Below are 12290 nucleotides of genomic sequence, written 5' to 3'. Positions count from 1 at the left end.
CAAAAAAGGAGTGAGAATGAATCCTGCGATGGTAGTCCAGCAGACAAGGGAGCGAGAGGAACAGAATGAGCGGAGAGTTGGAAGGAGAGCGGGGAGAGATGGATGAATGATTGTGCACCAGACTGAGAAAATAGCTGGGTCAAACCGGGGTTGTCTGAAAGAGGGATGCAATGACAGAGCAAAAATAGGAGCAGGCTAAGTAAAAGAATGGCAAAGATGATAGATAAAAATCCCCTACCTTCCCCCGCCTCCCAAACTGTTCTTACTATACACCCAAATAATCAGTCAAAAACAATGGAGAATGATTTAAAAGCACATTTTTATCAAACACAGAACATTGTCATATGTTAGCTAAAGTCAAACATACCTTATCTTTACTTGGACGCTGGCGCCTAAAGGTTGTGGGGTCACTTTTTAATTGCGTTGGTGAGATATTATAGAGGATCCAGCTTTCATTCAATAGTTTCCATCAGATGATAGAAACAGTCGATGTTCTGCTGATATTCCAGATGTTACGTGGGTGTGAAGGTTGCATTTTTAAAAGGATTCCTCACATCGTGCTGTAATGAATATTAAAGGCTTTCTGGCAGAACCAGTTCTGGCTAATACAAAAAAAAAAAAAAAAAGAGCTATAAATCCCTTTGATGGAAAATGGACTCCTAAAAAAGGTACTAGTCTCTTAAATAAATCAAGATTGTGAAAATGAAAACAAAAAAACCCACTAAGACATGATTTTGGCTGATAAACCTATCAAAGTCCTGTTTCGACAGGATATTTGACAACAGAATTCGCACTCATTATTTAGGTTGGGTGATGGCCAGGTTTACAACGAGCTCATTCAAACAGGCGTACAAGTTTTTCCAAGAGTGCCCAATGTTAAATCAAACACGAAAATGGATTTATGCACAATCGATGGCGAGAAAAAGCTTTCCTTGGTCAGGAACATTCAAGTTATACTTTCTCAAAGCTCTTGCTCTGTGCCCACTTCACCCCTTTATCCTCCTCTGCGTGCACTTCTTATCACCTCCACGCTACCTGCTACAAGCTACTGAGCTGAAACGGAGTTAATGTTTGGGCTAATTAAGGACATGTCCCATCACTGCAGACTTCCTGTTACGCCAAAAAGGAAGCCGTTCTAGGCTGTTAGAGCGAAATCCTCCCTAGAACGTGCTGGAAGATCTTTACCAGAAATGCCAGCCTCTACATAAACATAATCGCACATGACAGACAAAATACAACACCAAACAAAAAGAAACACATTATCAATGAATTGCAAATTATGAAGATTTGATCTCCCAGGTGGCTTTTAAACACTATACTATAGCAAACAGACAACGGATGGCAAGTGGTTCACCACAAAATCTGAAGTATGCTTGGCTGCACCATGCAAGCATCTGTGCACTGCTGCCAGTGTGCACACACACACACACACACACACAGGTTCACTTTCACTTGCAACTTGAGTTACTGTATTGCAACGCTTACACATCCACATCAACCCAAAGAAATGAAAAAGCTTGGTCTCGCATAGAGTAATGGCAAATACACTCTATTCATATGCTTTTGACACGTATGCATGAGCATTTTACTCCTCATTCAGCATTAAGGTGGTTTACTTTGCATCCCAATGCATACTGAACTGCACCAAATGGTTGTGTGAGCTGCTCTGTGCTCCAGTCCCCCAGAGTGGGAGAGCATCTGGATACTGAATGCACAACGGTGCCTACAATGGCTAAAGTACACAGGTTAATATGGGACTAACATCAGACCATAGGGGATCCACAGCCCATTACCTTCCAAAGCTTCCCATTAGCTTTCAGCCTTGCTCCTCTGTCTTCGTCTCATTCTGGCCGCTACCATTTCTGTTCACTTCTTTTGGTGAAAACCTCTTTTTGACAGGTTTTTCCATCAGCCCTGTCTGTGTGTCTAAACTTGCCCTGAATCATAATCTGTCAATTGAGTGGGGTTTTTGCACATCATTTATTCCTCTGGTGTATTTCATGGTCTCCATTTCTCACTCTGCTGTCTTTAATCCTGCTCTCACAACAGCTAACCCTAAATAAGGAAAAATAGATCTGGTTAAGGTTATATAAGGTTAAGTTCATTAAATCAGTTCTCTAAGACTCCATGCTACATTATTGAATGTAAAAAAATGTATGCAAACAGGAATGACCAGAAACACCCTCTGTTAAAAGGACACACACCCCTTCCAATAATGCAATTGGAGTAGCGATACACTGTGAAGCACACACCTTTAGTCATTAGCTCTCTTTCTGCACATTTTCTGTGTGTATGTGTCTTGCATTGACTTGGCAAAGATCCCTCTTGCTAAACATAACTAAGTCCAAGTCAACAACAGGGTGGCAGAGGTGAGCTGTTTATCAGCCGTAGCATAATAAAAAGACAACGCAACACAATCCACAAACACATTGGCACATACAAAGGAAGGACGGCAGTAAATAAACAGATGTGACCTCTGTGTCAACCCCCTTTTTGTTGTAAATTGGTGTGCATGTGTGCAGTAGTGCATGTTCTTTTGTGAGCAGGAAAGGCGGGCGGGACGCTGTTTGGTTAACATGTGCTTCGGAGTTATGATAACACCAATTTGAATGTTTTGTGAGATACTATAGTCATAACAAGTCATTGTCAAAATAACGAATGACCTCAGAACAAAGAGTAAAGCCAGGAAAATCTTCCCATTTCATAACAATATGCAAAAATAATCCATGCTTCCTTCAAGCAATCAGCTAATGCAACTTCTATTATCCTTTAATGTAAAAATCATTAACCAAAGACAACTTTAGCATATGTATGGATTTTTATACTATAGGGATCTTGAACTTGGCTAAACATAAAATATAAAAGGGCATCAATCTAAATGGTTAAAATATTCAATCATTTTAGTCAAAGACATGACAATAGAATAGCTGCTGTCATCATAAAGCATACTTGTTATGAAAGCCAGCTGTTACACATGCCTGTACATTAACCTCATGTATGTGAGTGCACATTGCAACAGACTTCACTGTAAAGTTTCAGCCAATGTACGTCAGTAAAACTATTGCTTGGCGTAAAGAGCAAATACATCTTAATATTCTGCTAAATAATGAATAGCATATGTAAAACTGCAGTTTAAATGTAACAGTGCACTGTTGATCAGGCGGCAGGGGTCCTTCTCATGGGGCTCCCGAGTTTAAATCTTTTCTGGTAGATGGCAGCTGCAGCGTTACGCCTTCACACCCGTCCAGCGTATTAAAAGGGCAGAAGGGGCTTTCCCATTCGATTGAAAATGCAATGAGCAGTGTCTACCAACCATGCGATTACATCACTCAGACTGGTTTATGAGGGATTGACTCCTTGACTCCTAATCTGGTGGGGTGAACTTCTTACCCAACCATGTACGCTGTGATTTCTGACTTGTGCATCCTGTTACCGTTCATTCAGCAACATGTCAAGCAGACAAGACTCTATTCTAAGTCAATTTATAATAGAAATGCAGGTATCACACAACAGTTATGCACTGCTTCACTATGACTTTTCTCCAGCTGCTCGGGATTGATTGAAGACAGCAAGTATTTGCCCCTAGGCGTGAGTGTGTGGGTGAATTGTGTCTTCTTTATAATTGGTGAGCAGTCTGTCCAGAGTGTGTTCCTGCCCAGTGACTGTTGGGACGGTCTCCAACACCCCCAGCCAAAGGAGAATAACCAGCATTCGACAAAAGTTGCACAGATGGGTGACATGTTGCAGAGCTAGGAACCAAACATCCAACATCATAGTAACACCATGGCAACACTTGCTTCCAAGCTTACAACCTAATAGTATTTTCAAGTGAGAAAAATGCAGAATAGAGACTATAGACGCTGACATAATGTTTTCTGACACATGCACAGACTTTTGGACATATGCAGCCACAAACAGACAGCGCTCATTTCTGCTCCACTTATGGCTCAGCAGATGACACTAGGCTGCTCTGCTGCTATAAATAGATAAAGAAGAAAAAAAAAAACACAGAGGGGGGAAAAAACCCATCTCTGCTCTCTTACTCTTTCCCCATTCACTGTGCATCTGTGTCTGCACCCACCCACCCGAACTTACAGGAGACGGAGGAAGACGCCAAGAACAAAGTGTTATATTGTTCGGCTCCATTCTTCAGTGCTATTTTCAGACAAAAGCCAACCTGTTAAATCCAAAAATGTTCCTGCTGGCCCAATATCTTTAGGATCAATTAATTGCGGGTCTGTCTTAATATAGAAAACAATTGGTCCCATCAACAAGGCGACTGTGCAGCCTTCAGCAGTGGAGCCAATGAGGGTGCTATCCTGATGAGCTAGTCATTTTGAGTTTCCCAACAGAAAAAAAATGTATGGCAGGATTCATGCTGTTATGCCGCATGCTGCAGGAATGACATATTAGCATTGGAATGCCGTGTTCCACGGGTCCACGAAATTCCCCTCCCCAAACTGCATGCGCAGAATAAGAAGTGAACACAAAGAAACAGGAATTCACACATGCCCTGCTGTCTGAGCTGCACATGCACATGCACATCAATATAGGTGCACAGGCAAAGCGTGTGGGCAGAGTAAACACACCTAAACGACTGCGCTCTGTGAAACTAGCAGGCAGGTCAGGTTGCGGTACGCTTCTGCAGTCAAGTGGCAGTTAGATCCACTTCAAACCGAGCCCACTTATTCCCTTTACCCTCTTTATGCATACTTCCCCTGCTTTGATCTGTTGACAGCCATACATAAATACCTGAAGTAATAGACCCTTTTCCATTTTTCACTGCGCTGTCAATTAAAAATGACTCATGAGAGACACCGTGGTAACCAGTGTTCAGCAGGATCTAATGAAAACTCTCCATGAGCCGCATCGCACGGTGATGCAGATCAGACGAGAGTTGACATTTAGATCAATTAAATTTTATTTAAACAGCGGCAGGATTTCAGATTCCAGAGGCCCTAAACAGGAGGGAACATAAATGTCACACATTTAGTCCTGCTGGCTGAAGTCCAGGTCAGCGTCCTGCGTCAACACACCAGGAGACGCTCGAAGGGCTCCAGGAATGATGACGACTGCCGATGTTTCTCCACAGATGTGTACGTTAGGATATAAGGTAATGACTACTCTGTATAATGAGGCAATCAAAATCATTAAACGGCACGCAAACAACATGTAAAATCCTAATTTAAACTAATCTGATTTGCAATATGTGACCTGTCTTCGCTATGGTTCAGTAGGAGGAAGCAGGAACTGCCAATCTAATCCCAGATTTGCCATATCGGGCTCAAAAACGTGACCCAATCGCCTTAAAATGATCTGCATTGTTCAGCCAAATGCAGCTCTGGTTTTCCGGGAGGTGATTGTTTTTCACAATGCGAGTATTGTTTTATAGTTTCCTGGCAGAAGAAAATATTAAATGTGGCAGGACAATAACCCTATTTTCAATAATCGGGAACACGTTAAGGATTTAGTCAGACTACAATCACATTTTTGGTCTTCCTTGAGGACAAGGGTGGAAATAATAGCCCGTTAGTAGCACTGTGGCTCCAAACGCGTGTCCTGTATTAGGGATAATATTCAGCACATTGCAAGTCACTCCCTTTCAACAACATTTTGTAGATGAAAGACGTCCGAGTTAAAAATCCAGAGGATATTTTGGTTTTTCAATGTCAAACTGAATTAATATGAATCAGAGGAAAATGTTTTAACCTGACAAAGAAGACTTAATGCCAAGGAGAGAAACAAACAACAGAAATATTAATAAAGTGGAGAATTCTGTCACCTCGTTGCACAACATTTCACCTTTGCCTGATGCACTTTCTGTTCACGACTGACCTTTTATCCCACACATCTGTGCATCGACTATACACACATTTCCCTTTATATAGCTCAACACACACCTTGTTTAACAGTTTCATTTCAAAGCAGGGTAATCAATAATGAATTCTGATGTAGCTGCTGAAGATGTAAACACACTTATTTATCTCCTTATAGCCCCAACATGTCTTCAACCTCAACTTAATCACCATTTAAACTAAACATATATACTTTCAACACACTTTCTTAAGCAAAAGGCCTCAGTACGGGCAGTGTTTCTACCAAGCTACGCAATTCTAAAAAAAACCACTTTGTGTCACGTGACACCTAATCCCTTCACTGAAATCAATACTAATGGCATTCTTAAAAGCAGGGTGGTCTGACCTCATTATTCAGCATTAGGGGAAATTCTGATGAACACAGACACATAACACGGAAGGAAGTAGAGAAGGGTTTTGCATATGAGGAAGTGTGAGCTTCTCCGTCTCCCTTCCTTTACCGCTTACAGCGGCCTAGTGACACATGACAGAGGCAACAATGGTGCAGAAGAACTCGGGCAGCAGAAAGAAAGAACAATAAAAGCAATGGAAAGAGAGGTTCCCTGTGTGTCTGCCCTTATCCTCTACAATCTCATAATTATCTGATACCACGGTTGACACAGGAGGAACTGGCCCTGTGGCATTTTCCTGTTCCATCACTCACATGTCCAGCTGGTTGAGCTTCGGGCTCCTCACATATCTGAGATTGCTTTGAGTTATACCCACAAAGGCTGAATCTGTACAAAAATATTCCCTGGATGGATGTTTCTGCTCTTACTGTGACATTAAGTGCTTCAAATCTCCCGTCTCCATCATCTCAAGCCTGTTTGATGCAGAGCAAATGCCAGAATCACAGGTATAAGGTTTATTTTAAAGCTTTACATGGAGATATGGTGTTATCACAACTGATCTGCACAGGCCAAAAAACAGAAGAGGAATGACTTCTATTGCATCTTTTTATTATTAAAATGCTGAGCTCATATTTGAGCAAACCGGGTGACAAAGCTGCCGCGTACCACATGTTCACTAGCATGCTTTCATTCACACATGAGTTTATTGAGCATATTCCGATTATAATCTACAGGAAATGTTTGAAACACGTCATTTTTATCGCTTGCTTGTCTCCCAAATAGCAACGTTATCAGCAGTGAGATCACACCGTGTGCCAAAGGCTCGACACAGCCACAGCTCGCTGTTTGGTCAGGGAAATCTGAGCCTCAGCAAAGTCTCAGTGTTTCAACTCCGCATTGCTGCCCTTAAGTATTTAGATTTCAGTAAAACAGGATGAAGGGCTAAAATTTTAACTTACATTTGCAAAAACTTGTAATTTGATAAAAGTGGAGCGAAGAACCCATGTTCAGCAGGGCAAAACACTCCGTAACAAACTCCTGCCAATGCCCATCGCATACGTGAGGCCTGTGCACGGTCGATATCGACTCATAAAATGAACAATAACAGCGAGGCGGCACCCGTGGAAGGTATGAAAATCTCACTTAAAATCATGGGTTTTGATATGTATAAAGAAAGCAACCGTGGGTTCTGTCTGTTGTCTGTCTGTTGTTCTGTCTGAGGGCTGTTGAAAGAGATGATTCCATCTCCAGCAGCGTGTCTGGTGTCTGTGTTTGTTGGGAGGGTTGGGGGTTGAAATCTGCCTTGTGCTGCTGTTGAGAGAGAAATTTCAAGGTCTTTGAGTGCCAATGGTGCTAAGAGGCTAAGGCCTCTCTCACCTACACACACACACACAGGCACACACACACACACAGCACACACACACACACACACACAGGCACACGCACACACAGGCACAGGCACACACACACACACACCTCTTCTTTTCAGTCTTTCCCTCCTCCTCCTTTTTATTTCCTTTGTCTTCTCTCTTCCACTTTTTCCTCCCTTCCTGCTTCCAACATTTATCCATTCCTGTTTTCCCTGACTGAACTCTTCAACTCCACCTCTGTGCTCCTTAAACTTCTTTATCTTTCCATTTCTTTTATGTCCAGGCATTTTGGTCACGCTGTCCGCATAGGTAGCTATACACCCGCCACTCGTGATTGCTTCGGACACCACAGGCCTGACCTTTGACATCCAACCCTCCTCCTTCCATCTCTGCCCTCTTTCCCCCCCTTTTCTTTCATTTCCCTTTAAACCTTCTAAGTTTTACTGATTACCATTTTCTAACATCACTAAATACAGGAGGGCAGCTTTACAGCAACTGACCAATCTGGGTCACAGTCTGACGGATTTTGCTCCAAAATTCAATTTAATCAAACATTTTTCCGTCATTTCAACTGCATTACCATCTTCTTTTATAGCCTCGGAGTCTAACAAGGCACCTTAAGATAGTCGACTGACTGACCTTTTTCTTTCTCAGTACTACTTCTGTCTATTTATAAATGTAGTTCTTTACCAAAGGTTAAACTACATGCTCTCTCTCTCTTCCTCCTTTTTTGTTTTGCATATGGATTATTGGGGAAACGGAAGTAAACCTGCAGAAACATTAGTCCAAATAATAAAGATGTTTAAAAAAAAAGATGGAAAGAAAATACATCTGCACGTACAGATAACCGTCGGGTTCCACATGATCCTGACTCCCACAGATCTCTGCTTCTCATACCCACCCAGTGAGCAAATGTGATTGGTTATGTTTGACTGCCTGTGTAATTTTACCCCCATTTCTGCCACATGTCAGCAGTTGCTCAGTCTTCTTTGACACCCGTGCACCCATCCAGGCTCAGGATTATAGCTACACTCTGTAAAAAGGTGCTTGTCCCTGCATGCACACAACCTAATCACCAGACCTTCAATACGCTTATATAACAAATGCAGTAAATAAAATTAAAAGGGGATTTTCAGGCCAGCACTGCAGTATATTAGATAACATTAAATGAAACTGATAAATCATCAAACTGTATTTAAATCAAATAGGAATTTTTAACTTATCAATCACAGAATCCAGCCAAATTAGCGCATTTAATTATTGATTCTATCAAATGACCAAAAACAAAAGTCAGCTTTGTGATAGATTAAGCCAACCGGACCCATGTTGCACATTTGTTATGTGGTAAACAACTTGGTGTTTCCTAGACGCAGGACATCAGGCGAAGCTGATTTTAGCTCTTGGGATTAGGAAGACTCGAGGAGCATCTTGTGATGGCGATGGGAGAGAAAAACAGCTTCACATTCGCACAGGAAACAATGATGCGCTCAGAAACATCAACACACGTGGATTTGCACAGAAGACATTTAATCACAGAACATTGCTGTCTGACCTTTGGATCATCGCCGGTGATGAAAGGAGATCAGAGAAAATTAGCAGCATATACTGCTAATTTTATTGAGCTGAATTATTTGCTTCAGGTCCATGTGATTCCATGTCAATGTTTTCGCCTTGTACCAAGAGTCCTATGACCAGCTCAGGCTGTTTGCCTTCTCATCAACAAAACAAGCTCCCAACACAGCCTTTTTCAACTGCACGTGTCCACTTTTCAGCCATCTACTCCCTCTTACTTACACAGAGGAACTCGCTGCAGAAGTTGCATCAATGCATTGCGGTGGAGCGACAGTGTGAAACACAACACAACCAAAAAAAGCTGATAACCCTGACAAGAATCTCCGAGCTAAACAGAGAAGAGCTACAGTCGAGCTGTTAACAGCCAGTAACAGTGATACTAGAGAGAAGGTAATGTGTGAGCGCTCTCTATTTTACCTAGAAGCCTAACTTTTTCCAATTTAAGTTCGTTTATCAAAGAAGTTTGCTATTTTCGTTTCAGAAATTTGGCAATCAGGTTTCAGGCTGGCATTTTCCCCCCTATTTAACAGTCATTTTGGCAACTTAAGGTAACAGGGCTCCATCCGTTCACACGCATTAAAACAGTCACCATTATTACCGGGATGCAGCAATGAAAACCATGAGTCATAGCAAGACAACCTCGTGCGCTGGAGCACAAACGTTGTGCATCTTTTTACTCGCAAGAGTGCAAAATCACAGCTCAAGATCTGCAGATAAGTTAACTCTGGGTGTGGGCCGCAAAAGAAATGTTCCAAAAATCTCTGGCAATGCCCTCCATTTCCTGCAACAAACCAGTTTAACTGCAAAGGTTTATCCAGAAAAAACATCACTGTTACACAGTACTGATATGAATCTCACAGTTCTCAGAACAGATGTTTCTGCACCTCAGCTCAACAGGCTGCATCTGCACCGGTATTTCAAATGAAATCAGTCGTATATTCAGAACATTTATACAGGAAAGCATCTTGGCCAGCAGAATGAATGAGAAAACATGGAAGAAACCGTTTTGTTTTTTTAAAATCGGACTCACCTGCAGCTCGCACCATGCCACTTCAACCGTCGTCTCCGTATCCAGGCCTTTGTATACAGTCTTGAAGGATCCTCTTCCAATCTCAATGTCAAATTTGAGGAAACGTCCATCTGGCGATGTCCCCACAGCTTTTGTCTCCACCTCCTCTATATCCTCTTGCACTCGTTTCTCAGCTTCCCTCTGCTCAGCGCGGGCTTTTGCTAGCCCCTTCTCCTCCTCTGCTTCCCGTTCTTTATCCTCGCTCGGACTGCCGGCGCTGCCGTTGTTGACGTTTTCTGTCAGTTTTTCATCTTTCGCCGCCTGCTCTATGTTCTCAGGCCCTCTGGGACGCAATATAACATCAGGTTGTTTGCACAAGGTTTGGTCGCTAACATCCAATACTGTCGGACTGGGTTCTTTCCCTCCACCATCTGCGCCGTGTTCGACACTGTTACTGGTAGGAATAGAAGTCGTAATGCTACTTACAACTGAAGTTTCCTCTGCCTTTTCACTTTGGGCCGCCTTAAGCGTGCCACCGAGCCCAACGCCCGGCTGGGTTGACGTTTGCACATAGAGGTCGCTCGGGACACCGCTGTATTCAGCAAGTTGCACCCCTGGTAGGAGACAGGGGGCCTGTGAGGGGAGCAAAGAGGGAGGTCCTTCCCGGTCTGGCGGTGAGGTGAGAAGCACTGCGGCCTTGCTGGGAAGGTCCAACGCCGTGGCGTTCGAGTCACAAATGACGCTCCGTCGAAAGAAGCGGTGCTCGGCCGTTTTGGAATCTCTATCCATCGTGTGGCGCCGGCGTTGGACTTCAGGGTGTCCGTCGAGCTTCTCCACTAGGTGCGAGTCTGAACTGGCAGAACCGTTCACATTTTTGTGAGGCGTTTGAGGTGATGCAGTCGAAGAGGGTGGAGGGGAGGCCGGGGCAATGAATTTCACCACTTTACTGCTGCTGTTGCTTTCAGACATTCCTCACCAGGGCTTAAACCACAAAAAAAGAAAGTATTTTTGTATAAATAAGGACTTACTGCAAGTGAGTAATCAGAGCAGCCAATGTGTAAACTATGCAGGCACATACAAATCCCAAGTAGGACCAATCATGCATAAAATAACGAATCAAAATAATGCTGTAAATTTGAATAGTTTTGATGCTTTTTGGACAAGGCTGTTTTTGATCAACCTTCTGTTGGCAACAGTCTCAAAAAGGGATCCTGCAGTTCTGACAAGGCCCTTCTGTACTGGGCTCAGGCAAGCCCCATGAAAGAGGAAGGGCCTTTCTCTTTGAGACTGGCGATGGAAAGGTTAAAAGGTAATCAAAGGAGGGGTTGTGCAAGGACTGCAGTGAGGTGAGAACTGTCAAATTAACACCCAAATCCATCCTGATGCCACCATTGGGAGAGTGACAACCATGACATGGAAGGAGGTGAGATTTAGCAGAGCAGTATGGCCTCCCAGTGGCTGATAAGTCCGAATATGATTGGAATCCACAAGTGGCAAAGGCACCCCTGCTTGTAGATAGGATTCCTTCAGAGGCTCCTGGGCTGTCTGGCAAGACCAGATCGTAGGCTAGGTAGGCTCTGTCTGGCCCGGCCTGGCCCGGCCTGGCCTAGCTTGACGAGCTTTGTCCCTTGTAGCTGGAAACAAAACCACAAAAGAAAAAGAAATAATGATTTATGTCCTTTATACATCTATATCTTGAACAAAATCACCTCACCCAAACCAATATCAAGGGTTCCACTGATAACACTTGATTTCCTGCTGCAATCAAGCCCTCATTTGATTGATTCTTGCTTCACCAATTCCCTGTGGTTGGGATTTATCAGTGTGACCAAGGCAGAACTTGGACAGGTTAACTAATTGTGTTTACCAAAAAAGGGAGATCCCAACCCTGATCTTTTCCTTCCAGTTGCTTCCATGTATTTAACGCTCTGCTACAGGAGAGCAATCCAAATTTAGCCCAAAGCCACCACAGCCTGGCTGACCTCAAGGTTAGACTATTCTGTGGCAATTCAGAAGCTTAGCAAGAGAGGAGATTAGACACTGAAACCAAATACATATCTGAGAACCTATCATTCCGCTGGTTACATTACAGTGGCAAAAAATTAACTTACAAATGTCCTCACATTAGACAAAT

At 43.1% G+C, this 12290-nt stretch overlaps 1 protein-coding gene across 19 annotated transcripts in view; it reads right to left on the bottom strand.

The window, feature by feature from the left end:
* Window positions 1-12290, bottom strand: part of wnk1b (WNK lysine deficient protein kinase 1b) — a 55355-nt gene that overhangs the window by 41436 nt on the left and 1629 nt on the right. For all 19 annotated transcript variants that reach the window (XM_057022945.1, XM_057022931.1, XM_057022933.1 and 16 more), the window contains exon 2: window positions 10178-11790. In XM_057022945.1, coding sequence (XP_056878925.1) covers window positions 10178-11125 — 948 coding nt within the window. In that variant the 5' untranslated portion in view covers window positions 11126-11790. The remainder of the gene's footprint in view (window positions 1-10177; window positions 11791-12290) is intronic.

The sequence above is a fragment of the Takifugu flavidus genome, chromosome 22 (assembly GCF_003711565.1).
Source record: "Takifugu flavidus isolate HTHZ2018 chromosome 22, ASM371156v2, whole genome shotgun sequence".
NCBI classification, from domain to species: Eukaryota; Metazoa; Chordata; class Actinopteri; order Tetraodontiformes; family Tetraodontidae; genus Takifugu; species Takifugu flavidus.
The sequence above is the reverse complement of the archived record's forward strand: the minus strand, read 5'-3'. Positions and strand labels throughout refer to the sequence as shown.